The sequence below is a fragment of the Nerophis lumbriciformis genome, linkage group LG24 (assembly GCF_033978685.3).
Source record: "Nerophis lumbriciformis linkage group LG24, RoL_Nlum_v2.1, whole genome shotgun sequence".
NCBI lineage: Eukaryota > Metazoa > Chordata > Actinopteri > Syngnathiformes > Syngnathidae > Nerophis > Nerophis lumbriciformis.
In genome coordinates this window covers 18,155,105-18,179,971 of record NC_084571.2, presented here as the reverse complement: position 1 = coordinate 18,179,971, position 24,867 = coordinate 18,155,105, and the positions used below count along the sequence as shown (strand labels likewise).

At 41.7% G+C, this 24,867-nt stretch overlaps 1 protein-coding gene across 1 annotated transcript in view; it reads left to right on the top strand.

Annotated features, from left to right (window-relative positions):
- Positions 1 to 1,553: 1,553 nt before the first annotated feature.
- The window catches only part of LOC140679807 (protein unc-13 homolog B-like), a 33,458-nt gene continuing 10,144 nt past the window's right edge, over positions 1,554 to 24,867 (top strand). Inside the window, exons 1-5 of the mRNA XM_072916028.1 lie at positions 1,554 to 2,076; positions 8,457 to 8,556; positions 18,535 to 18,652; positions 23,563 to 23,686; positions 24,793 to 24,866. Of these exons, the coding sequence (XP_072772129.1) occupies positions 1,746 to 2,076; positions 8,457 to 8,556; positions 18,535 to 18,652; positions 23,563 to 23,686; positions 24,793 to 24,866 (747 nt within the window). The 5' untranslated portion in view covers positions 1,554 to 1,745. The remainder of the gene's footprint in view (positions 2,077 to 8,456; positions 8,557 to 18,534; positions 18,653 to 23,562; positions 23,687 to 24,792; position 24,867) is intronic.

The window sequence follows — 24,867 nt, the reverse complement described above, 5'->3', positions numbered from 1 at the left end:
TGCACTTACAGATGTAGCGACCAACTGTAGTTACTGACAGTGGATTTCTGAAGTGTTCCTGAGCCCATGTGTTGATATCCTTTACACACTGATGTCGCTTGTTGACGCAGTACAGCCTGAGGGATCGAAGGTCACGGGCTTAGTTGCTTACGTGCAGTGATTTCTCCAGATTCTCTGAACCCTTTGATGATATTACGGACCGTAGATGATGAAATCCCTAAATTCCTTGCAGTAGCTGGTTGAGAAAGGTTTTTCTTAAACTGTTCAACAATTTGCTCACGCATTTGTTGACAAAGTGGTGACCCTCGCCCGATCCTTGTTCGTGAATGACTGAGCATTTCATGGAATCTACTTTTATACCCAATCATGGCACCCACCTGTTCCCAATTAGCCTGCACACCTGTGGGATGTTCTAAATAAGTGTTTGATGAGCATTCCTCAACTTTATCAGTATTTACTGCCACCTTTCCCAACTTCTTTGTCACGTGTTGCTGGCATCAAATTCTAAAGTTAATGATTATTTGCAAAAAAACAATGTTTATCAGTTTGAACATCAAATATGTTGTCTTTGTAGCATATTCAACTGAATATGGGTTGAAAATGATTTGCAAATCATTGTATTCAGATTTATATTTACATCTAACACAATTTCCCAACTCATATGGAAACAGGGTTTGTACTACTATTTTATATATAAACACAATACTACTATTTTACATATACATATTACTACTATTTTACATATATATACACACAATACTACTATTTTACATATATACGCACAATACTACTATTTTACATATACATATTACTACTATTTTACCTATATACACCGTATTTTTTCGGACTATAAGTCGCTCCGGAGTATATGTCGCACCGGCCGAAAATGCACAATAAAGAAGGGAAAAAACATATATAAGTCGCACTGGAGTATAAGTCGAATTGTTTGGGGAAATTTATTTGATACAACCCAACACCAAGAATAGACATTTGAAAGGCAATTTAAAATGAATAAAGAATAGTGAACAACAGGCTGAATAAGTGTACGTTATATGACGCATAAATAACCAACTGAGAATGTGCCTGGTATGTTAACGTAACATATTATGGTAAGAGTCATTCAAATAACTATAACATATAGAACATGCTATACGTTACGTTAGTTGTAGCTATAAAAGTGTATATTTAGTATATTGATATGTATATTTAGTAGTATTGTGTGAGTGTGTGTGTGTGTGTGCGTGTGTGTGTGTGTGTGTGTGTGTGTGTGTGTGTGTGTGTGTGTGTGTGTGTGTGTGTGTGTGTGTGTGTGTGTGTGTGTATATTAGAGATGCGCGGATAGGCAATTATTTCATCCGCAATCGCATCACAAAAGTCGTCATCCATCCGCCATCCACCCGAACCAACATTTTATCAAAACCACACCCGCCCGCACCCGCCCGTTTTTATATATCTAATATAGAGATGCAAGGCATTAGTGAGGTTAGAAAGCTTTTGCCTGTTCAAGAAAGGAGACTGATCCAATGGAGCAGAGACATTCAATGCGTGCCACGCATTAATATCTCTTGGCCACGCATTAGTGGCTAAGAGACATTAATGCGTGATAATATTATTTATCATTATTATAATATTATTGTCATTTCCATTAAGAAAGTGTTGACTATTGTTGCCAATGCCCTCAGATCAGGAGTGTCACACCGCGGTGAGGGAAGTCTTGTCTTGGTTTTTTCTGTCTTGTGATCTACATGTTTTATTTTGAAAAGCAACTCCTCTTGTTTCAGATCACAGGTCCTTCCTCTTGTGTCACCAGTCTGACGTCATTCCTGACCCTTGATTGTTTCCACCTGTTTCCCATTACCCTCATGTTCTTTATAAGCCCAAGCCTCCCCTTGTTCTGTGCCAGATTGTCTCGAGCTTTCGTGCCTGTCTTGCGTTCCATGTCCCTGTTCATGTCCATGCCTTGCCTTGTTTCACGTCTACGTCCTTGCTCCCAGAATATCCCACGCTGTAATTTTGAATGGACTTTTTTCCTCCCTCAGAGCGACTTTTGTTATCCTACCTTTTTCTACCGCAGTGGTGAGTTATTATTTTTTCTTAAAGATTTTTTCCTCAAAGTTTGTTGAGTGATTTTTTGTTTACATTGATTAGAGTAGTTAAGTTTTATAGTCTTTATTTTCTTCCTCCTTTTTGGAGCGTTTTTTGTTAAAGTTTTTGATAACAGATACGGTGCTAATTATATCGTCCTTATTTTTGTATTCCTCCTTTTTTTTGGAGTGATTTTCGTTTTTTTCCCTTTTGGAACATTTTGTCGATAGTATTTTTGTATTTCATAGTAATTGAATTTACTCTACTCTGGAGGCTTAAAGAGTATTTCAAAATAAAAGCTTTATTTGGAATCACCTCTCTGCATCTGAGTCCCTTCCTCCGTCCAAGCCTGACATGGAGTGCTTTCCTCACACTTTGTGTGGGCAGTTGCAGCAAGCAGAACGAGGCTTTTAAGAAGTTAAAAAAATGTTTTAGAAAGACTAGGCCTATATTTTCGTTAGGTAATAAAAATGTTCTGAATTTATTTCAATGAATATTAACTTGTTAACGTTATAATGCTCAAATAGGAACGAGGGCGGGGTGCACAGTGAACAATTTCGCGACAAAGATGAACCTTTATTGATTGATCTGCAGCCATGACAAAATATCAGACAATCTCCATTGTCAACGACAGGCAGGAAAATAAAGATAAACACATAGCCTATGTTGTAGGCATAGGCATAGGCTCATACGTTTTTAAGTTGAAATAAAAAAAAATTAAAAAAATGTGCCTCATAAGCCTTAGGCTGTCAATCACGCGCACAAACTTAAATTATACAATAACATATGTATGTCATCTCTATTTAAACAAAAATAAATTAAATAAATAATAATAATAAATTACCTGCAACTTATTGGCCAAGGCAAATAGCTGAAGGGGGGAAATCAAACCCATCAGACTGCACTTTATCATCAAACTTGAATTATAATGAAAATAGATGGTCGCGACGAACAAAGCAGGCTAAATAGCCTTACATTGTCGCCAATCGGAGATGCGCTTCACTTGAAAGCGAGGCCAAATAATTATTCACACATAGTAGTATATCTCGAATAGAAAAAAAACACAATAAACAACGCAATTGCCTTAATTCCTTTGCATTGTAGTGCGCCCAAACAACACGTAACCATCAAAATTATTTAGCTGACCGAAGTCAATATAGGTTAGACATGGGCTTATTTGGTATAGCCTAGGTAACGTAGACTGATTCGTTTAACATATCCAACCGTATGTCTACTTCCTTTTTTTTGTGTTAGCACTATGCAGGAATAAAATGGCATCTACAGTGCCAGGATTCATGCGAGAGCGCCTGGCCTCTAAAATGCGCCCTGCTGCGCTGAAGGAGCACTCACTTGCGCCACTTGTTGCCGGGACGCGGTGCCATCTTTTTCTTTTTTTCTTCTTCTTCTGTTGTGTTGTGTTGTGCTGCAGTGCCTGATGAATAATTGACTGTTTCAAAGAGTGCTGCTCGTTTTTCGTATGTGGGTAACAACATTTAACTATGTATATATATTTCCGAATTGGTTCAACCGCCAGCCGCCCGCATCTATTTAAAATCTATCTTTACCTGCCCGACCCGCGGTTTATCCGCGGACTCCGCGGTTGTGTCCGCAAACCGCGCATCTCTAGTATATATATATATATATATATATATATATATATATATATATATATGTTAGGGCTGCAACTAACGATTGATTTGATAATTGATTAATCTGTCGATTATTACTTCGATTAATCGATTAATAATCGGATAAAAGAGACAAACTACATTTCTACCCTTTCCAGTATTTTATTGAAAAAAATCAGCATACTGGCACCATACTTATTTTGATTATTGTTTCTCAGCTGTTTGTACATGTTGCAGTTTATCAATTTAAAAAAATTTAATTAAATTAAAAAAAATGCCTTTGAGCATGCGCATAGCATAGATCCAACGAATCGATGACTAAATTAATTGGCAACTATTTTTATAATCATATATATATATATATATATATATATATATATATATATATATATATATATATATATATATATATATATATATATATATATATATATATATATGTGTATATTTAGTAGTATTATACATGTATATTTAATATATAAATGTGTATATTTAGTATATATATATATATATTTAATATATAAATGTGTATTTTTAGTATATATATATATATATATACATATATATATATACATATATATATATATATATATATATATATATATATATATATATATATATATATATATTTATTCATATGTAATACATATGAATAATACCATCTTTGTTGTAGCTATAAAAGTGTATATTTAGTATATTGATATGTATATTTAGTAGTATTGTGTGTGTGTGTGTGTGTGTGTGTGTGTGTGTGTGTATATATATATATATATATATATATATATATATATATATACTCCTCTCTGAGCTGCCACCTTAACGTGGTAGAGGAGTTTGCGTGTCCCAATGATCCTAGGAGCTATGTTGTCCGGGGGCTTTATGCCCCCTGGTAGGGTCTCCCAAGGCAAACTGGTCCTAGGTGAGGGATCAGACAAAGAGCAGCTCGAAGATCTCTATGAGGAACACTGACAAGGAACCCAGATTTCCCTCGCCCGGACGCGGGTCACCGGGGCCCCCCTCTGGAGCCAGGCCCGGAGGTGGGGCACGATGGCGAGCGCCTGGTGGCCGGGCCTGTCCCCATGGGGCCCGGCCGGGCACAGCCCGAAGAGGCAACGTGGGTCCCCCCTCCAATGGGCTCACCACCCATAGCAGGGGTCATAGAGGTCGGGTGCGATGTGAGCTGGGCGGCAGCCGAAGGCAGGGCACTTGGCGGTCCGATCCTCGGCTACAGAAGCTAGCTCTTGGGACGTGGAACGTCACCTCGCTGGGGGGGAAGGAGCCTGAGCTAGTGCGCGAGGTGGAGAAGTTCCGGGTAGATATAGTCGGACTCACTTCGACGCACAGCAAGGGCTCTGGAACCAGTTCTCTCGAGAGGGGATGGACTCTCTTCCACTCTGGCGTTGCCAGCAGTGAGAGGCGACGGGCTGGGGTGGCAATTCTTGTTTCCCCCCGGCTCAGAGCCTGCACATTGGAGTTCAACCCGGTGGACGAGAGGGTAGCTTCCCTCCGCCTTCGGGTGGGGGAACGGGTCCTGACTGTGGTTTGCGCTTATGCGCCAAACCGCAGCTCAGAGTACCCACCCTTTTTGGATTCACTCGAGGGAGTACTTGAGAGTGCGCCCCCGGGTGATTCCCTCGTTCTACTGGGAGACTTCAATGCTCATGTTGGCAGCGACAGTGAAACCTGGAGAGGCGTGATTGGGAAGAATGGCCGCCCGGATCTGAATCCGAGTGGTGTTTTGTTATTGGACTTTTGTGCTCGTCACAGATTGTCAATAACAAACACCATGTTCAAACATAAGGGTGTCCATATGTGCACTTGGCACCAGGACACCCTAGGCCGCAGTTCCATGATCGACTTTGTAGTTGTGTCATCGGATTTGCGGCCTCATGTTTTGGACACTCGGGTGAAGAGAGGGGCGGAGCTTTCTACCGATCACCACCTGGTGGTGAGTTGGCTGCGATGGTGGGGGAGGATGCCAGACAGACCTGGCAGGCCCAAACGCATTGTGAGGGTTTGCTGGGAACGTCTGGCAGAGTCTCCTGTCAGAGAGAGTTTCAATTCCCACCTCCGGAAGAACTTTGAACATGTCACGAGGGAGGTGCTGGACATTGAGTCCGAATGGACCATGTTCCGCGCCTCTATTGTCGAGGCGGCTGATTGGAGCTGTGGCCGCAAGGTAGTTGGTGCTTGTCGTGGCGGTAATCCTAGAACCCGTTGGTGGACACCGGCGGTGAGGGATGCCGTCAAGCTGAAGAAGGAGTCCTATCGGGTTCTTTTGGCTCATAGGACTCCTGAGGCAGCGGACAAGTACCGACAGGCCAAGCGGTGTGCGGCTTCAGCGGTCGCAGAGGCAAAAACTCAGACATGGGAGGAGTTCGGTGAGGCCATGGAAAACGACTTCCGGACGGCTTCGAAGCAATTCTGGTCCACCATCCGCCGCCTCAGGAAGGGGAAGCAGTGCACTATCAACACCGTGTATGGTGAGGATGGTGTTCTGCTGACCTCGACTGCGGAAGTTGTGGATCGGTGGAGGGAATACTTCGAAGACCTCCTCAATCCCACCAACACGTCTTCCTATGAGGAAGCAGTGCCTGGGGAGTCTGTGGTGGGCTCTCCTATTTCTGGGGCTGAGGTTGCTGAGGTAGTTAAAAAGCTCCTCGGTGGCAAGGCCCCGGGGGTAGATGAGACCCGCCTGGAGTTCCTTAAGGCTCTGGATGCTGTGGGGCTGTCTTGGTTGACAAGACTCTGCAGCATCGCGTGGACATCGGGGGCGGTACCTCTGGATTGGCAGACCGGGGTGGTGGTTCCTCTCTTTAAGAAGGGGAACCGGGGGGTGTGTTCTAACTATCGTGGGATCACACTCCTCAGCCTTCCCGGTAAGGTCTATTCAGGTGTACTGGAGAGGAGGCTACGCCGGATAGTCGAACCTCGGATTCAGAAGGAACAGTGTGGTTTTCGTCCTGGTCGTGGAACTGTGGACCAGCTCTATACTCTCGGCAGGGTCCTTGAGGGTGCATGGGAGTTTGCCCAACCAGTCTACATGTGTTTTGTGGACTTGGAGAAGGCATTCGACCGTGTCCCTCGGGAAGTCCTGTGGGGAGTGCTCAGAGAGTACGGGGTATCGGACTGTCTGATTGTGGCAGTCCGCTCCCTGTATGATCAGTGCCAGAGCTTGGTCCGCATTGCCGGTAGTAAGTCGGACACGTTTCCAGTGAGGGTTGGACTCCGCCAAGGCTGCCCTTTGTCACCGATTCTGTTCATAACTTTTATGGACAGAATTTCTAGGCGCAGTCAAGGCGTTGAGGGGATCTGGTTTGGTGGCTGCAGGATTAGGTCTCTGCTTTTTGCAGATGATGTGGTCCTGATGGCTTCATCTGGCCAGGATCTTCAGCTCTCACTGGATCGGTTCGCAGCTGAGTGTGAAGCGACTGGGATGAGAATCAGCACCTCCAAGTCCGAGTCCATGGTTCTCGCCCGGAAAAGGGTGGAGTGCCATCTCCGGGTTGGGGAGGAGATCTTGCCCCAAGTGGAGGAGTTCAAGTACCTCGGAGTCTTGTTCACGAGTGGGGGAAGAGTGGATCGTGAGATCGACAGGCGGATCGGTGCGGCGTCTTCAGTAATGCGGACGCTGTATCGATCCGTTGTGGTGAAGAAGGAGCTGAGCCGGAAGGCAAAGCTCTCAATTTACCGGTCGATCTACGTTCCCATCCTCACCTATGGTCATGAGCTTTGGGTTATGACCGAAAGGACAAGATCACGGGTACAAGCGGCCGAAATGAGTTTCCTCCGCCGGGTGGCGGGGCTCTCCCTTAGAGATAGGGTGAGAAGCTCTGCCATCCGGGAGGAGCTCAAAGTAAAGCCGCTGCTCCTCCACATCGAGAGGAGCCAGATGAGGTGGTTCGGGCATCTGGTCAGGATGCCACCCGAACGCCTCCCTAGGGAGGTGTTTAGGGCACGTCCCACCGGTAGGAGGCCGCGGGGAAGACCCAGGACACGTTGGGAAGACTATGTCTCCCGGCTGGCCTGGGAACGCCTCGGGGTCCCACAGGAAGAGCTGGACGAAGTGGCTGGGGAGAGGGAAGTCTGGGCTTCCCTGCTTAAGCTGCTGCCCCCGCGACCCGACCTAGGATAAGTGGAGGAAGATGGATGGATATATATATATATATATATATATATATATATATATATATATATATATATATATATATATATAGTATATATATATTTATATGTGTGTATATATATATATATGTATGTATATTTAGTAGTATTATACATGTATATTTAATATATAAATGTGTATATTTAGTATATATATATATATATATATATATATATGTGTGTGTATATATATGTATGTGAATATTTAGTATATGAATATGTATATTTAGTAGTATTGTGTGTGTGTGTGTGTGTGTGTGTGTGTATATATATATATATATATATATGTATATATATATATATATGTATGTATATTTAGTAGTATTATACATGTATATTTAATATATAAATGTGTATATTTAGTATATATATATATTTAATATATAAATGTGTATATTTAGTATATATACATATATATATATATATATATGAATATTTAGTATATAAATATGTATATTTAGTAGTATTACATATATATGTATATTTAATATATAAATATGTATATTTAGTATATAAATGTGTATATTTAGTAGTATTTGATGTATATAAATATGTACAAGTGTGATATTGTGTGTGCAGACAAGTTCAACTCCTACGTGACCCTGAAGGTGCAGAAGGTGAAGAGCAGCACAGTCACAGTGAGAGGGAATCTTCCTTGTTGGGAGCAGGACTTCATGTTGTGAGTCAGCACTGTGGTCTGATAGTGATACCACACCAAGTGATACTTCATTCTGTCAACTTAGTGAAACTGGCACATCTGCTAGTGATACTTCATTCTGTCAACTTAATATACTGACACGTCTGCTAGTGATACCAATTTATACTTCATTCTGTCAACTTAGTGATACTGACATGTCTGCTAGTGGTACCAAGTGATACTTCATTATGTCAACTTAGTGATACTGGCACATCTGCTAGTGATACGAAGTGATACTTCGTTCTGTCAACTTAGTGATACTGACACGTCTGCTAGTGATACCAGGTGATACTTTATTCTGTCAACTTAGTGATACTGACACGTCTGCTAGTGATACCAAGTGATACTTCATTATGTCAACTCAGTGATACTGACACATCTGCATTGATACCAAGTGATACATTCATTCTGTCAAATTAGTGATACTGACACATCTGCTAGTGATACCAAGTTATTCTTCATTCTATCAACTTAGTGATACTGACACATCTGCTAGTGATACCAAGTGATACTACATGCTGTCAACTTAGTGATACTGACACGTCTGCCAGTGATACCAAGTGATACTTCATTCTGTCAACTTAGTGAAACTGGCACATCTGCTAGTGATACTTCATTCTGTCAACTTAATATACTGACACGTCTGCTAGTGATACCAAGTTATACTTCATTCTGTCAATTTAGTGATACAGACACATCTGCTAGTGATACGAAGTGATACATTCATTCTGTGAAATTAGTGATACTGACACATCTGCTAATGATACCAAGTGATACTTCATTCTGTCAACTTAGTGATACTGACACGTCTGCTAGTGATACCAAGTGATACTTCATTCTGTCAACTTAGTGATACTGACACGTCTACTAGTGGTACCAAGTGATACTTCATTCTGTCAACTAAGTGATACTGACACGTCTGCTAGTGGTACCAAGTGGTACTTCATTCTGTCAACTTAGTGATACTGACACGTCTGCTAGTGATACCAAGTGATACTACATGCTGTCAACTTAGTGATACTGACACGTCTGCCAGTGATACCAAGTGATACTTCATTCTGTCAACTTAGTGAAACTGGCACATCTGCTAGTGATACTTCATTCTGTCAACTTAATATACTGACACGTCTGCTAATGATACCAAGTTATACTTCATTCTGTCAATTTAGTGATACAGACACATCTGCTAGTGATACCAAGTGATACATTCATTCTGTGAAATTAGTGATACTGACACATCTGCTAATGATACCGAGTGATACTTCATTCTGTCAACTTAGTGATACTGACACGTCTGCTAGTGATACCAAGTGATACTTAATTCTGTCAACTTAGTGATACTGACACGTCTACTAGTGGTACCAAGTGGTACTTCATTCTGTCAACTTAGTGATACTGGCACATCTGCTAGTGATACCAGGTGATACTTCATTATGTCAACTTATTGACACTGGCACATCTGCTAGTGATACCAAGTGATACTTCATTCTGTGAACTTAGTGATACTGACATGTCTGCTAGTGATACAAAGTGATACTTCATTCTGTTAACTTAGTGATACAGACACATCTGCTAGTGATACCAAGTTATACATTCATTCTGTCAAATTTGTGATACTGACACGTCTACTAATGATACCAAGTGATACTTCATTCTGTCAACTTAGTGATACTGACACGTCTGCTAGTGATACCAAGTGATACTTCATTCTGTCAACTTAGTGATACAGACACGTCTGCTAGTGATACTAAGTGATACATACATTCTGTCAAATTAGTGATACTGACATGTCTGCTAGTGATACCAAGTGATACTTCATTCTGTCAACTTAGTGATACTGACATGTCTGCTAGTGATACCAAGTGATACTTCATTCTGTCAACTTAGTGATACTGACATGTCTGCTAGTGGTACCAAATGATACTTCATTGTGTCAACTTAGTGATATTAGCACATCTGCTAGTGATACGAAGTGATACTTCGTTCTGTCAACTTAGTGATACTGACACGTCTGCTAGTGATACCAAGTGATTCATTCATTCTGTCAGATTAGTGATACTGACACGTCTGCTAGTGATACCAAGTGTTACTTCATTATGTCAATTTAGTGATACTGACACGTCTGCTAGTGATACCAGGTGATACTTTATTCTGTCAATTTAGTGATACTGACACGTCTGCCAGTGATACCAAGTGATACTTCATTCTGTCAACTTAGTGATACTGACACGTCTGCTAGTGATACCAAGTGATACTTCATTCTGTCAACTTGGCCATACTGAGGTCTGCTAGCGATACCATACCAAGTAATACTTCATTCTGTCCTATTTTATACAAAGGGTGTGTAACCCAGACAAAAGCCCCACAAAGGGTGTGTAACCCAGAGAAAAACCTCTACAAAGGGTTTGTAACCCCGAGACAAACCTCTACAAAGGGTGTGTAACCCCAAGAAAAACCTCTACAAAGGGTGTGTAACCCAGACAAAAGCCCCACAAAGGGTGTGTAACCCAGAGAAAAATCTCTACAAAGGGTTTGTAACCCCGAGACAAACCTCTACAAAGGGTGTGTAACCCCAAGAAAAACCTCTACAAAGGGTGTGTAACCCAGAGAGGAACCTCTACAAAGGGTGTATAACCCAGAGAAAAACCTCTACAAAGGGTGTATAACCCCGAGAAAAACCTCTACAAAGGGTGTGTAACCCAGAGACTAACCTCTACAAAGGGTGTATAACCCAGAGAAAAAGCTCTACAAAGGGTGTGTAACCCAGAGAAAAAGCTCCACAAAGGGTGTGTAATCCAGAGAAAAAGCTCTACAAAGGGTGTATAACCCAGAGGAAAAGCTCTACAAAGGGTGTGTAACCCAGAGAAAAAGCTCTACAAAGGGTGTGTAATCCAGAGAAAAAGCTCTACAAAGGGTGTATAACCCAGAGAAAAAGCTCTGCAAAGGGTGTGTAACCCAGAGAAAAAGCTCTACAAAGGGTGTGTAATCCAGAGAAAAAGCTCTACAAAGGGTGTGTAACCCAGAGAAAAGGCTCTAAAAGGGTGTGTAATCTAGAGAAAAAGCTCTACAAAGGGTGTGTAACCCAGAGAAAAACCTCTACGAAGGGTTTGTAACCCAGAGAAAAACCTCTACAAAGGGTGTATAACCCAGAGAAACACCTCTACAAAGGGTGTGTAATCCAGACAAAAACCTCTACAAAGGGTGTGTAACTCAGACAAAAACCTCTACAAAGGGTGTGTAACCCAGACAAAACCCCTACAAAGAGTGTGTAACCCAGAGAAAAACCTCTACAAAGGGTTTGTAACCCCGAGAAAAACCTCTACAAAGGGTGTGTAACCCCAAGAAAAACCTCTACAAAGGGTGTGTAACCCAGAGAAAACCCTCTACAAAGGGTGTGTAACCCAGAGACAAACCTCTACAAAGGGTGTATAACCCAGAGAAAAACCTCTACAAAGGGTGTATAATCCAGGGAAAAACCTCTATAAAGGGTGTATAACCCAGAGAAAAAGCTCTACAAAGGGTGTGTAACCCAGAGAAAAAGCTCTACAAAGGGTGTGTAATCCAGAGAAAAACCTCTACAAAGGGTGTATAACCCAGAGAAAAAGCTCTATAAAGGGTGTATAACCCAGAGAAAAACCTCTACAAAGGGTGTATAACCCCGAGAAAAACCTCTACAAAGGGCGTGTAACCCAGAGACGAACCTCTACAAAGGGTGTATAACCCAGAGAAAAACCTCTACAAAGGGTGTATAACCCAGAGAAAAAGCTCTACAAAGGGTGTGTAACCCAGAGAAAACCTCTACAAAGGGTGTGTAATCCAGAGAAAAAGCGCTACAAAGGGTGTATAACCCAGAGAAAAAGCTCTACAAAGGGTGTGTAACCCAGAGAAAAAGCTCTACAAAGGGTGTGTAACCCAGAGAAAAATCTCTACAAAGGGTTTGTAACCCCGAGACAAACCTCTACAAAGGGTGTGTAACCCCAAGAAAAACCTCTACAAAGGGTGTGTAACCCAGAGAGGAACCTCTACAAAGGGTGTATAACCCAGAGAAAAACCTCTACAAAGGGTGTATAACCCCGAGAAAAACCTCTACAAAGGGTGTGTAACCCAGAGACTAACCTCTACAAAGGGTGTATAACCCAGAGAAAAAGCTCTACAAAGGGTGTGTAACCCAGAGAAAAAGCTCCACAAAGGGTGTGTAATCCAGAGAAAAAGCTCTACAAAGGGTGTATAACCCAGAGGAAAAGCTCTACAAAGGGTGTGTAACCCAGAGAAAAAGCTCTACAAAGGGTGTGTAATCCAGAGAAAAAGCTCTACAAAGGGTGTATAACCCAGAGAAAAAGCTCTGCAAAGGGTGTGTAACCCAGAGAAAAAGCTCTACAAAGGGTGTGTAATCCAGAGAAAAAGCTCTACAAAGGGTGTGTAACCCAGAGAAAAGGCTCTAAAAGGGTGTGTAATCTAGAGAAAAAGCTCTACAAAGGGTGTGTAACCCAGAGAAAAACCTCTACGAAGGGTTTGTAACCCAGAGAAAAACCTCTACAAAGGGTGTATAACCCAGAGAAACACCTCTACAAAGGGTGTGTAATCCAGACAAAAACCTCTACAAAGGGTGTGTAACCCAGACAAAACCCCTACAAAGAGTGTGTAACCCAGAGAAAAACCTCTACAAAGGGTTTGTAACCCCGAGAAAAACCTCTACAAAGGGTGTGTAACCCCAAGAAAAACCTCTACAAAGGGTGTGTAACCCAGAGAAAACCCTCTACAAAGGGTGTGTAACCCAGAGACAAACCTCTACAAAGGGTGTATAACCCAGAGAAAAACCTCTACAAAGGGTGTATAATCCAGGGAAAAACCTCTATAAAGGGTGTATAACCCAGAGAAAAAGCTCTACAAAGGGTGTGTAACCCAGAGAAAAAGCTCTACAAAGGGTGTGTAATCCAGAGAAAAACCTCTACAAAGGGTGTATAACCCAGAGAAAAAGCTCTATAAAGGGTGTATAACCCAGAGAAAAACCTCTACAAAGGGTGTATAACCCCGAGAAAAACCTCTACAAAGGGCGTGTAACCCAGAGACGAACCTCTACAAAGGGTGTATAACCCAGAGAAAAACCTCTACAAAGGGTGTATAACCCAGAGAAAAAGCTCTACAAAGGGTGTGTAACCCAGAGAAAACCTCTACAAAGGGTGTGTAATCCAGAGAAAAAGCGCTACAAAGGGTGTATAACCCAGAGAAAAAGCTCTACAAAGGGTGTGTAACCCAGAGAAAAAGCTCTACAAAGGGTGTGTAATCCAGAGAAAAAGCTCTACAAAGGGTGTATAACCCAGAGAAAAAGCTCTACAAAGGGTGTGTAACCCAGAGAAAAAGCTCTACAAAGGGTGTGTAATCCAGAGAAAAAGCTCTACAAAGGGTGTATAACCCAGAGAAAAAGCTCTACAAAGGGTGTGTAACCCAGAGAAAAAGCTCTACAAAGGGTGTGTAATCCAGAGAAAAAGCTCTACAAAGGGTGTATAACCCAGAGAAAAAGCTCTACAAAGGGTGTGTAACCCAGAGAAAAGGCTCTACAAAGGGTGTGTAATCCAGAAAAAAAGCTCTACAAAGGGTGTGTAACCCAGAGTAAAGGCTCTACAAGGGGTGTGTAACCCAGAGAAAAAGTTCTACAAAGGGTGTGTAATCCAGAGAAAAAGCTCTACAAAGGGTGTGTAACCCAGAGAAAAGGCTCTACAAAGGGTGTGTAATCTAGAGAAAAACCTTTACAAAGGGTGTGTAACCCAGAGAAAAAGCTCTACAAAGGGTGTGTAACCCAGAGAAAAACCTCTACAAAGGGTGTGTAACCCAGAGAAAAACCTCTACAAAGGGTGTGTAACCCAGATAAAAACCTCTACAAAGGGTGTGTAACCCAGATAAAAACCTCTACAAAGGGTGTGTAACCCAGAGACTTGTTCAAGGGATATCACTTAATTTTCTAATCAGACAATTCTGTAATGTTTCTTTCAAGTGAAAATTCTACATATTTGAGTTTTGTAGTTTATAGGTCTGGAATCTATGGGTCCATTGCTGGGAGACTGAGTCACGGCGGTTCCTCCCTTCTGTTCAGCAGGTTAAAGGCAGACGTCTCTCTTGTAGTCTGGATGATCAATCCCTGCGTGTGTGTGTGTGTGTGTGTGTGTGTGTGTGTGTGTGTGTGTGTGTGTGTGTGTGTGTGTGTGTGTGTGTGTGTGTGTGTGTGTGTGTGTGTGTGTTAGCAGATAAGTAGTAGAAAGTTGGTCTGTTTACTCTTTTGGGTCAGCACGTGGTCATGTGACCTCAAATTGAAAGCTGCTTCCTCTCTCTTCCTGTTTGACTCTCAGCATGAATGAACGACTGAATGGCTGAATGAACAAATAAATGTACATTGAGTCCGAGTGGACCATGTTCCACACCTCTATTGTCGAGGCGGCCGATCAGAGCTGTGGCTGCAAGGTGGTTGGTGCCTGTCGTGGAGGTAATCCTAGAACCCGCTGATGGACACCCAGGGTGAGGCTGAAGACAGAGTCCTATCGGGCCTTTTTGGATCTTGGGATTCCAGAGGTAGCGGACAGGTACCGACAGGCCAAGCAGTGTGCGACTTTGGCGGATGCAGAGGCAAAAACTCGGCATGGGAGGAGTTCTGAGAAGTAATGGAGAACGACTTCCGGACAGCTTCGAAGCGATTCTGGACCACCAGTGCACTGTCAACACCGTGTATGGTGAGGAAGGTGTGCTACTGACCTCGACTTGGGATGTTGTGGATCGGTGGAAGGAATACTTCAAAGACCTCCTCAACCCCACCTACACGTCTTCCTATGAGGAAGCAGTGCCTGGGGACTCCGTGGTGGGCTTTCATATTTCTGGGGCCGAGGTTGCAGAGGCCTTGGAAGTGGATGAGATCCCACCCGGACTTCCTTAAGGTCCTAGATGCTCTAGGGCTGTCTTAGTTAACAAGACTCTGCAATATTGTGTGGACATTGGGGGCAGTGCGTCCGAGTTGGCAGGTTGGGGTGGTGGTTCCTCTCTTTAAGAAGGGGAACCGGAGGGTGTATTCCAACTATCGTGGGATCACACTCCTCAGCCTTCCTGGTAAGTTAAGTTCTATTCAGGTGTACTGGAGAGGAGGCTACGCTGGATAGTCAAACCTTGGATTCAGGAGGAGCAGTGTGGTTTTCGTCCTGGTCGTGGAACTGTGGACCAGCTCTATACTCCCGGCAGGGTCCTTGAGGGTGCATGGGAGTTTGCCCAACCAGTCTACATGTGCTTTGTGGACTTGGAGAAGGCATTTGACCATGTCCCTCGGGAAGTCCTGTGGGGAGTGCTCAGAGAGTATGGGTTATCGGACTGTCTGATTGTGGCAGTCTGCTCCCTGTATGATCAGTGTCAGAGCTTGGTCCGCTTTGCCGGCAGCAAGTCAGACTTGTTTCCAGTGAGGGTTGGACTCTGCCAAGGCTGCCCTTTGTCACCCATTCTGTTCATAACTTTTATGGACAGAACTTCTAGGCGCAGTCAAGGCGTTGAGGGTATATGGTTTGGTGGCTGTAGGATTAGGTCTCTGCTTTTTTCATCTGGCCAGGATATTCAGCTCTCACTGGATCGGTTTGCAGCCGAGTGTGAAGCGACTGGGATGGGAATCAGCACCTCCAAGTCCGAGTCAATGGTTTTCGCCAGGAAAAGGATGGAGTGCCATCTTCGGGTTGGTGAGGATACCTTGCCCCATGTGGAGGAGTTCAAGTACCTCGAGGTCTTGTTCACGAGTGAAGGAAGGGTGGACTGTGAGATTGACAGGTGGATTTGTTGTGGTAAAGTAGGAGCTGAGCCGGAAGGCAAAGCTCCCAATTTACCAGTCGATCTACGTTAAATGGTAAATGTAAATGAGTTATACTTGTATAGCGTTTTTCTACCTTCAAGGTACTCAAAGCGCTTTGACACTATTTCCACATTCACCCATTCACACACATTCACACACTGATGGCGGGAGCTGCCATGCAAGGCCCAAACCACGACCGTCAGGAGCAAGGGTGAAGTGTTTTGCTCAAGGACACAACGGACGTGACAAGGTTGGTAGAAGGTGGGGATCGAACCAGGAACCCTCAGGTTGCTGGCACGGCCGCTCTCCCAACCCGCCACGCCGCTCTCAGCCTCACCTATGGTCATAAGATTTGGGTTATGACCGAAAGGACAAGATCACGGGTACAAGCGGCCCAAATGAGTTTCCTCCGTCAGGTGGCAGGACTCTCCTTTAGAGATAGGGTGAGAAGCTCTGTCATCCGGGAGGAGCTCAAAGTAAAGCCGATGCTCCTCCACATGGAGAGGAGCCAGATGAGGTGGTTCAGGCATCTGGTCAGGATGCCACCCAGACGCCTCCCTGGGGAGGCGTCTGGGTGGGCACGTCCGACTGGTAGGAGGCCATGGGCAAGACCTAGGACACGTTGGGAAGACTATGTCTCCCGGCTGGCCTGGGAACGCCTCGGGCCGCAAGTCCAAGTAACTGGGGAGAGGGAAGTCTGGGCTTTTCTGCTTAGGCTGCTGCCCCCGCGACCCCACCTCGTATAAGTGGAAGAAGATGGATGGATTATTATATTTTAGTTTTTTTATCCGTGTTCTTTAAAATGTTCTTGTTTTTTTTAATGGTGCCTATAGATGAAATGTTTAATTATTTTATTATTTGAATTTGATTTGAATTTAATTTAATTATTAATGAATGAAGGGATGAATGTATGTATGTATTAGTGTTGTCCTGATACCAATATTTTGGTACCGGTACCAAAATGTATTTCAATACTTTTCGGTACTTTTCGATACTTTTCTAAATAAAGGGGACCACAAAAAATGTTAGGTTACATGAAACATGTTTATTATTGTAATTTAGTCCTTAAATAAAATAGTGAACATACTAGACAACTTGTCTTTTAGTAGTAAGTAAACAAACAAAGACTCCTAATTAGTCTGCTGACGTATGCAGTAACATATTGTGTCATTTATCTACCTATTATTTTGTCTACATTATGAGGGACAAACTGTAAAAATGGATGATTAATCTACTTGTTCATTTATTGTTAATATCTGCTTATTTTCTGTTTAACATGTTCTATCTACACTTCTGTTAAAATGTAATAATCACTTATTCTTCTCTTCTTTGATACTTTACATTAGTTTTGGATGATACCACACATTTAGGTATCGATACGATACCAAGTAGTTGCAGGATCATACACTGGTCATATTCAAAGTCCTCATGTGTCCAGGGACGTATTTACCGACTTTATAAACATAACATGAATTTTTTTTAAAGGAAAAAAGATTTTCTGACGATAAAAAATATCTATGTAATCATAGTAGTATCGACTAGATACACTCCTGTACTTGGTATCATTACAGTGGATGTCAGGTGAAGATCCACCAATGGCGTTTGTTTACATTGTAAGCTATTGTATCCTCCTGTGTGTAGTGAAGCATGTTTAGCTATTCCTCGTCATCCAGTGATAATGTTACTTGTAAGAGACCAGGATTAGTGATTTAGAAGTAGCTAAAACACTGTGGATGGATGTTAGCCGCTCGCTAGCTAGCCATGTCTTAAAGCACCTCTTCCTGAGGGTGTTTCAGTGTTATAACTTCACCTTTATCTTTACTTTTTACACCAAAATGCGTCCATTCTCCCTTTTCTGTCTACACACTGTGTCTGCTTGTAAGTACTCTGTGTGTGTGCGCTACCCAACATGCTCCTCTGCTCGTAAAACCAGCAATGTCATGATGTGACGACGACGGAGGGGCAGGGGGGTGGGGGACCAGTACTTTTTAGAGGCCGTATAGTACCGAATATGATTCATTAGTATCCCGGTACTATACCAACACCGGTATACCGTACAACCCTAGTATGTATGTATGTTTATATGTATACTGTATTTGTATGTCTATTTATGTTAATTCTGTGTTGTGTGTGTGTGTGTTGTCTAGTGAGATTAGCCATCAGGACTCGGGTCTGGTGGCAGAAGTTTGGAACAAAGGTTTAATTTGGGACACTCTGATCGGCACGGCGCTCATACCACTAGACACCATTCGACAGTCTAATGAGGTAACACACACACACACACACACACACACACACACACACACACGCACACACACACGCACACACACACAGACAGACAGTATTATTAAATTATTATAAAATTATTAAAAATAATATTTGCAATAATAGTAATAATACTATTAGTAATCATAATATTAATGATAATAATACATTATTAATAAGATAATAATGTTAGTAATAGTAATATTAATACTCATCATAATCAGTAATCATCATAATAATAATATTAGTAATAACATTAGTAACACTAATAATATTAGTAATAATAATAATAATATTGATAATATTAATAATATTAATAATTATAATATTAACAATATATATAATAACATTAGTAATAATGTTATTAATAACAATAATAATATTAGTAATAATAACGATACTACTACTAATAGCAATTATAATAATGTTAGTAATAATAATAATTATCATTATTGTTATTTAGTATTAACAATAATTATAATCATAATAATATGAGTAATATGACTAATAATAAAATTCATAATAATGATAATGACAATTATAATATTAATGGTAATTATAATAATAATAATAATAACACTATAGTTATTTTATGTAGAAACACTGCAAAGCTTCTTCTTGTCTGTCTTGTATCACTGGTACTTGTACTTCATCTGACTGGTACTTGTACTTCATCTAGCTGGTACTTGTACTTCATCTAGCTGGTACTTGTACTTCATCTGGCTGGTACTTGTACTTCATCTGGCTGGTACTTGTACTTCATCTAGCTGGTACTTGTACTTCATCGAGCTGGTACTTGTACTTCATCTGGCTGGTACTTGTACTTCATCTAGCTGGTACTTGTACTTCATCTAGCTGGTACTTGTACTTTATCTGGCTAGTATTTGTACTTCATCTGGCTGGTACTTGTACTTTATCTGGCTAGTATTTGTACTTCATCTGGACTGGTACTTGTACTTCATCTAGCTGGTACTTGTACTTCATCTAGCTGGTACTTGTACTTCATCTGGCTGGTACTTGTACTTCATCTAGCTGGTACTTGTACTTCATCTGGCTGGTACTTGTATTTCATCTAGCTGGTACTTGTACTTCATCGAGCTGGTACTTGTACTTCATCTGGCTGGTACTTGTACTTCATCTAGCTGGTACTTGTACTTCATCTAGCTGGTACTTGTACTTTATCTGGCTAGTATTTGTACTTCATCTGGCTGGTACTTGTACTTCATCTAGCTGGTACTTGTACTTCATCTAGCTGGTACTTGTACTTCATCTGGCTGGTACTTGTACTTCATCTAGCTGGTACTTGTACTTCATCTGGCTGGTATTTTTATTTCATCTAGCTGGTACTTGTACTTCATCGAGCTGGTACTTGTACTTCATCTGGCTGGTACTTGTACTTCATCTGGCTGGTACTTGTACTTCATCTAGCTGGTACTTGTACTTCATCTGGCTGGTACTTGTACTTCATCTGGCTGGTACTTGTACTTCATCTAGCTGGTACTTGTACTTTATCTGGCTAGTATTTGTACTTCATCTGGACTGGTACTTGTACTTCATCTAGCTGGTACTTGTACTTCATCTAGCTGGTACTTGTACTTCATCTGGCTGGTACTTGTACTTCATCTAGCTGGTACTTGTACTTCATCTGGCTGGTACTTGTATTTCATCTAGCTGGTACTTGTACTTCATCGAGCTGGTACTTGTACTTCATCTGGCTGGTACTTGTACTTCATCTAGCTGGTACTTGTACTTCATCTAGCTGGTACTTGTACTTTATCTGGCTGGTATTTGTACTTCATCTGGCTGGTACTTGTACTTCATCTAGCTGGTACTTGTACTTCATCTAGCTGGTACTTGTACTTCATCTGGCTGGTACTTGTACTTCATCTAGCTGGTACTTGTACTTCATCTGGCTGGTACTTGTACTTCATCTAGCTGGTACTTGTACTTCATCTGGCTGGTACTTTTATTTCATCTAGCTGGTACTTGTACTTCATCGAGCTGGTACTTGTACTTCATCTGGCTGGTACTTGTACTTCATCTGGCTGGTACTTGTACTTCATCTAGCTGGTACTTGTACTTCATCTGGCTGGTACTTGTACTTCATCTGGCTGGTACTTGTACTTCATCTGACTGGTACTTGTACTTCATCTAGCTGGTACTTGTACTTCATCTAGCTGGTACTTGTACTTCATCTGGCTGGTACTTGTACTTCATCTGGCTGGTACTTGTACTTCATCTAGCTGGTACTTGTACTTCATCGAGCTGGTACTTGTACTTCATCTGGCTGGTACTTGTACTTCATCTAGCTGGTACTTGTACTTCATCTAGCTGGTACTTGTACTTTATCTGGCTAGTATTTGTACTTCATCTGGCTGGTACTTGTACTTTATCTGGCTAGTATTTGTACTTCATCTGGACTGGTACTTGTACTTCATCTAGCTGGTACTTGTACTTCATCTAGCTGGTACTTGTACTTCATCTAGCTGGTACTTGTACTTCATCGAGCTGGTACTTGTACTTCATCTGGCTGGTACTTGTACTTCATCTAGCTGGTACTTGTACTTCATCTAGCTGGTACTTGTACTTTATCTGGCTAGTATTTGTACTTCATCTGGCTGGTACTTGTACTTCATCTAGCTGGTACTTGTACTTCATCTAGCTGGTACTTGTACTTCATCTGGCTGGTACTTGTACTTCATCTAGCTGGTACTTGTACTTCATCTGGCTGGTATTTTTATTTCATCTAGCTGGTACTTGTACTTCATCGAGCTGGTACTTGTACTTCATCTGGCTGGTACTTGTACTTCATCTGGCTGGTACTTGTACTTCATCTAGCTGGTACTTGTACTTCATCTGGCTGGTACTTGTACTTCATCTGGCTGGTACTTGTACTTCATCTAGCTGGTACTTGTACTTTATCTGGCTAGTATTTGTACTTCATCTGGACTGGTACTTGTACTTCATCTAGCTGGTACTTGTACTTCATCTAGCTGGTACTTGTACTTCATCTGGCTGGTACTTGTACTTCATCTAGCTGGTACTTGTACTTCATCTGGCTGGTACTTGTATTTCATCTAGCTGGTACTTGTACTTCATCGAGCTGGTACTTGTACTTCATCTGGCTGGTACTTGTACTTCATCTAGCTGGTACTTGTACTTCATCTAGCTGGTACTTGTACTTTATCTGGCTGGTATTTGTACTTCATCTGGCTGGTACTTGTACTTCATCTAGCTGGTACTTGTACTTCATCTAGCTGGTACTTGTACTTCATCTGGCTGGTACTTGTACTTCATCTAGCTGGTACTTGTACTTCATCTGGCTGGTACTTGTACTTCATCTAGCTGGTACTTGTACTTCATCTGGCTGGTACTTTTATTTCATCTAGCTGGTACTTGTACTTCATCGAGCTGGTACTTGTACTTCATCTGGCTGGTACTTGTACTTCATCTGGCTGGTACTTGTACTTCATCTAGCTGGTACTTGTACTTCATCTGGCTGGTACTTGTACTTCATCTGGCTGGTACTTGTACTTCATCTAGCTGGTACTTGTACTTTATCTGGCTAGTATTTGTACTTCATCTGGACTGGTACTTGTACTTCATCTAGCTGGTACTTGTACTTCATCTAGCTGGTACTTGTACTTCATCTGGCTGGTACTTGTACTTCATCTAGCTGGTACTTGTACTTCATCTGGCTGGTACTTGTATTTCATCTAGCTGGTACTTGTACTTCATCAAGCTGGTACTTGTACTTCATCTGGCTGGTACTTGTACTTCATCTGGCTGGTACTTGTACTTCATCTAGCTGGTACTTGTACTTCATCTAGCTGGTACTTGTACTTTATCTGGCTAGTATTTGTACTTCATCTGGCTGGTACTTGTACTTCATCTAGCTGGTACTTGTACTTCATCTAGCTGGTACTTGTACTTCATCTAGCTGGTACTTGTACTTCATCTGGCTGGTACTTGTACTTCATCTAGCTGGTACTTGTACTTCATCTGGCTGGTACTTGTATTTCATCTAGCTGGTACTTGTACTTCATCGAGCTGGTACTTGTACTTCATCTGGCTGGTACTTGTACTTCATCTGGCTGGTACTTGTACTTCATCTAGCTGGTACTTGTACTTCATCTGGCTGGTACTTGTATTTCATCTAGCTGGTACTTGTACTTCATCGAGCTGGTACTTGTACTTCATCTGTCTGGTACTTGTACTTCATCTGGCTGGTACTTGTACTTCATCTAGCTGGTACTTGTACTTTATCTGGCTGGTACTTGTACTTCATCTAGCTGGTACTTGTACTTTATCTGGCTGGTACTTGTACTTCATCGAGCTGGTACTTGTACTTCATCTGGCTGGTACTTGTACTTCATCTGGCTGGTACTTGTACTTCATCTAGCTGGTACTTGTACTTTATCTGGCTGGTACTTGTACTTCATCTAGCTGGTACTTGTACTTTATATGGCTGGTACTTGTACTTCATCTGGCTGGTACTTGTATTTCATCTAGTTGGTACTTGTACTTCATCGAGCTGGTACTTGTACTTCATCTGGCTGGTACTTGTACTTCATCTGGCTGGTACTTGTACTTCATCTAGCTGGTACTTGTACTTCATCTAGCTGGTACTTGTACTTTATCTGGCTAGTATTTGTACTTCATCTGGCTGGTACTTGTACTTCATCTAGCTGGTACTTGTACTTGTACTTCATCTAGATGGTACTTGTACTTCATCTCACTAGTACTTGTACTTCATCTTCACTGGTTGTGGTGATAGTTTGTATTCACTTTACACATGTTGTTATGTTACAGCCTTACTTCAAACTGCAATATATTAATTTTTGTACCCCATAATGACAATGTTAAAAGTTTTTTTTAAATTTTGTGTCTAATGAAGTTGTGTGTTCCAGGAGGGTCCAGGCGAGTGGACGTCTTTGGACTCTGAGGTGCTGATGAGACACGATGAGATCTTTGGAACCACCAAGCCAACACAACACCAAGTGCTGCTGGACGCACGCTTTGAGCTGCCTTTTGGTACGTTGTTGTGGTCTACACATTGATGTTTATACTTGGATTCATCTTTTGGTACGCTGTTGTGGTCTACACTTCAATGTTTATACTTGGATTTACCTTTTGGTACGTTGTTGTGGTCTACACTTCAATGTTTATACTTGGATTTACCTTTTGGTACGCTGTTGTGGTCTACACATGAATGTTTATACTTGGATTTACCTTTTGGTACGCTGTTGTGGTCTACACTTCAATGTTTATACTTGGATTTATCTTTTGGTACGCTGTTGTGGTCTACACTTCAGTGTTTATACTTGGATTTACCTTTTGGTACGTTGTTGTGGTCTACACTTTAATGTTTATACTTGGATTTATCTTTTGGTACGTTGTTGTGGTCTACACATGAATGTTTGTACTTGGATTCACCTTTTGCTATGTTGTTGTGGTCTACGCATTAATGTTTATACTTGGATTTACCTTTTGGTATATTGTTGTGGTCTACACATGAATGTTTATACTTAGACTTACCTTTTGGTATATTGTTGTGGTCTACACATGAATGTTTATACTTGGACTTACCTTTTGGTAGGTTGTTGTGGTCTACACATGAATGTTTATACTTGGATTTACCTTTTGGTACGCTGTTGTGGTCTACACATGAATGTTTATATTTAGATTTACCTTTTGGTACGGTCTTTCGGTCTACACATGAATGTTTATACTTTGATTTACCGTTTGGTACGTTATTGTGGTCTACACATGAATGTTTATACTTTGATTTACCTTTTGGTTCGTTGTTGTGGTCTACACATGATTGTTTGTATTTGGATTTACCTTTTGATACGTTGTTGTGGTCTACACATGAATGTTTGTACTTGGATTTACCTTATGGTCCGTTGTTGTGGTCTACACATGAATGTTTATACTTGGATTTACCTTTTGGTACGTTGTTGTGGTCTACACATGATTGTTTGTACTTGGATTTTCCTTTTGATACGCCGTTGTGGTTTACACATGAATGTTTATACTTGGACTTAGGACTAGGACTTACCTTTCTTACCTTGTATTCATGTCTTGATGCTTTCATCTCCATTGCTGACTCAGCATGTTTCCTCTCATTGTCTTCTCAGACATTCCAGAAGATGAAGCTCAATATTGGACTCGCAAGCTGGAGAGAATCAACAGCATGAACATACATGATGAGG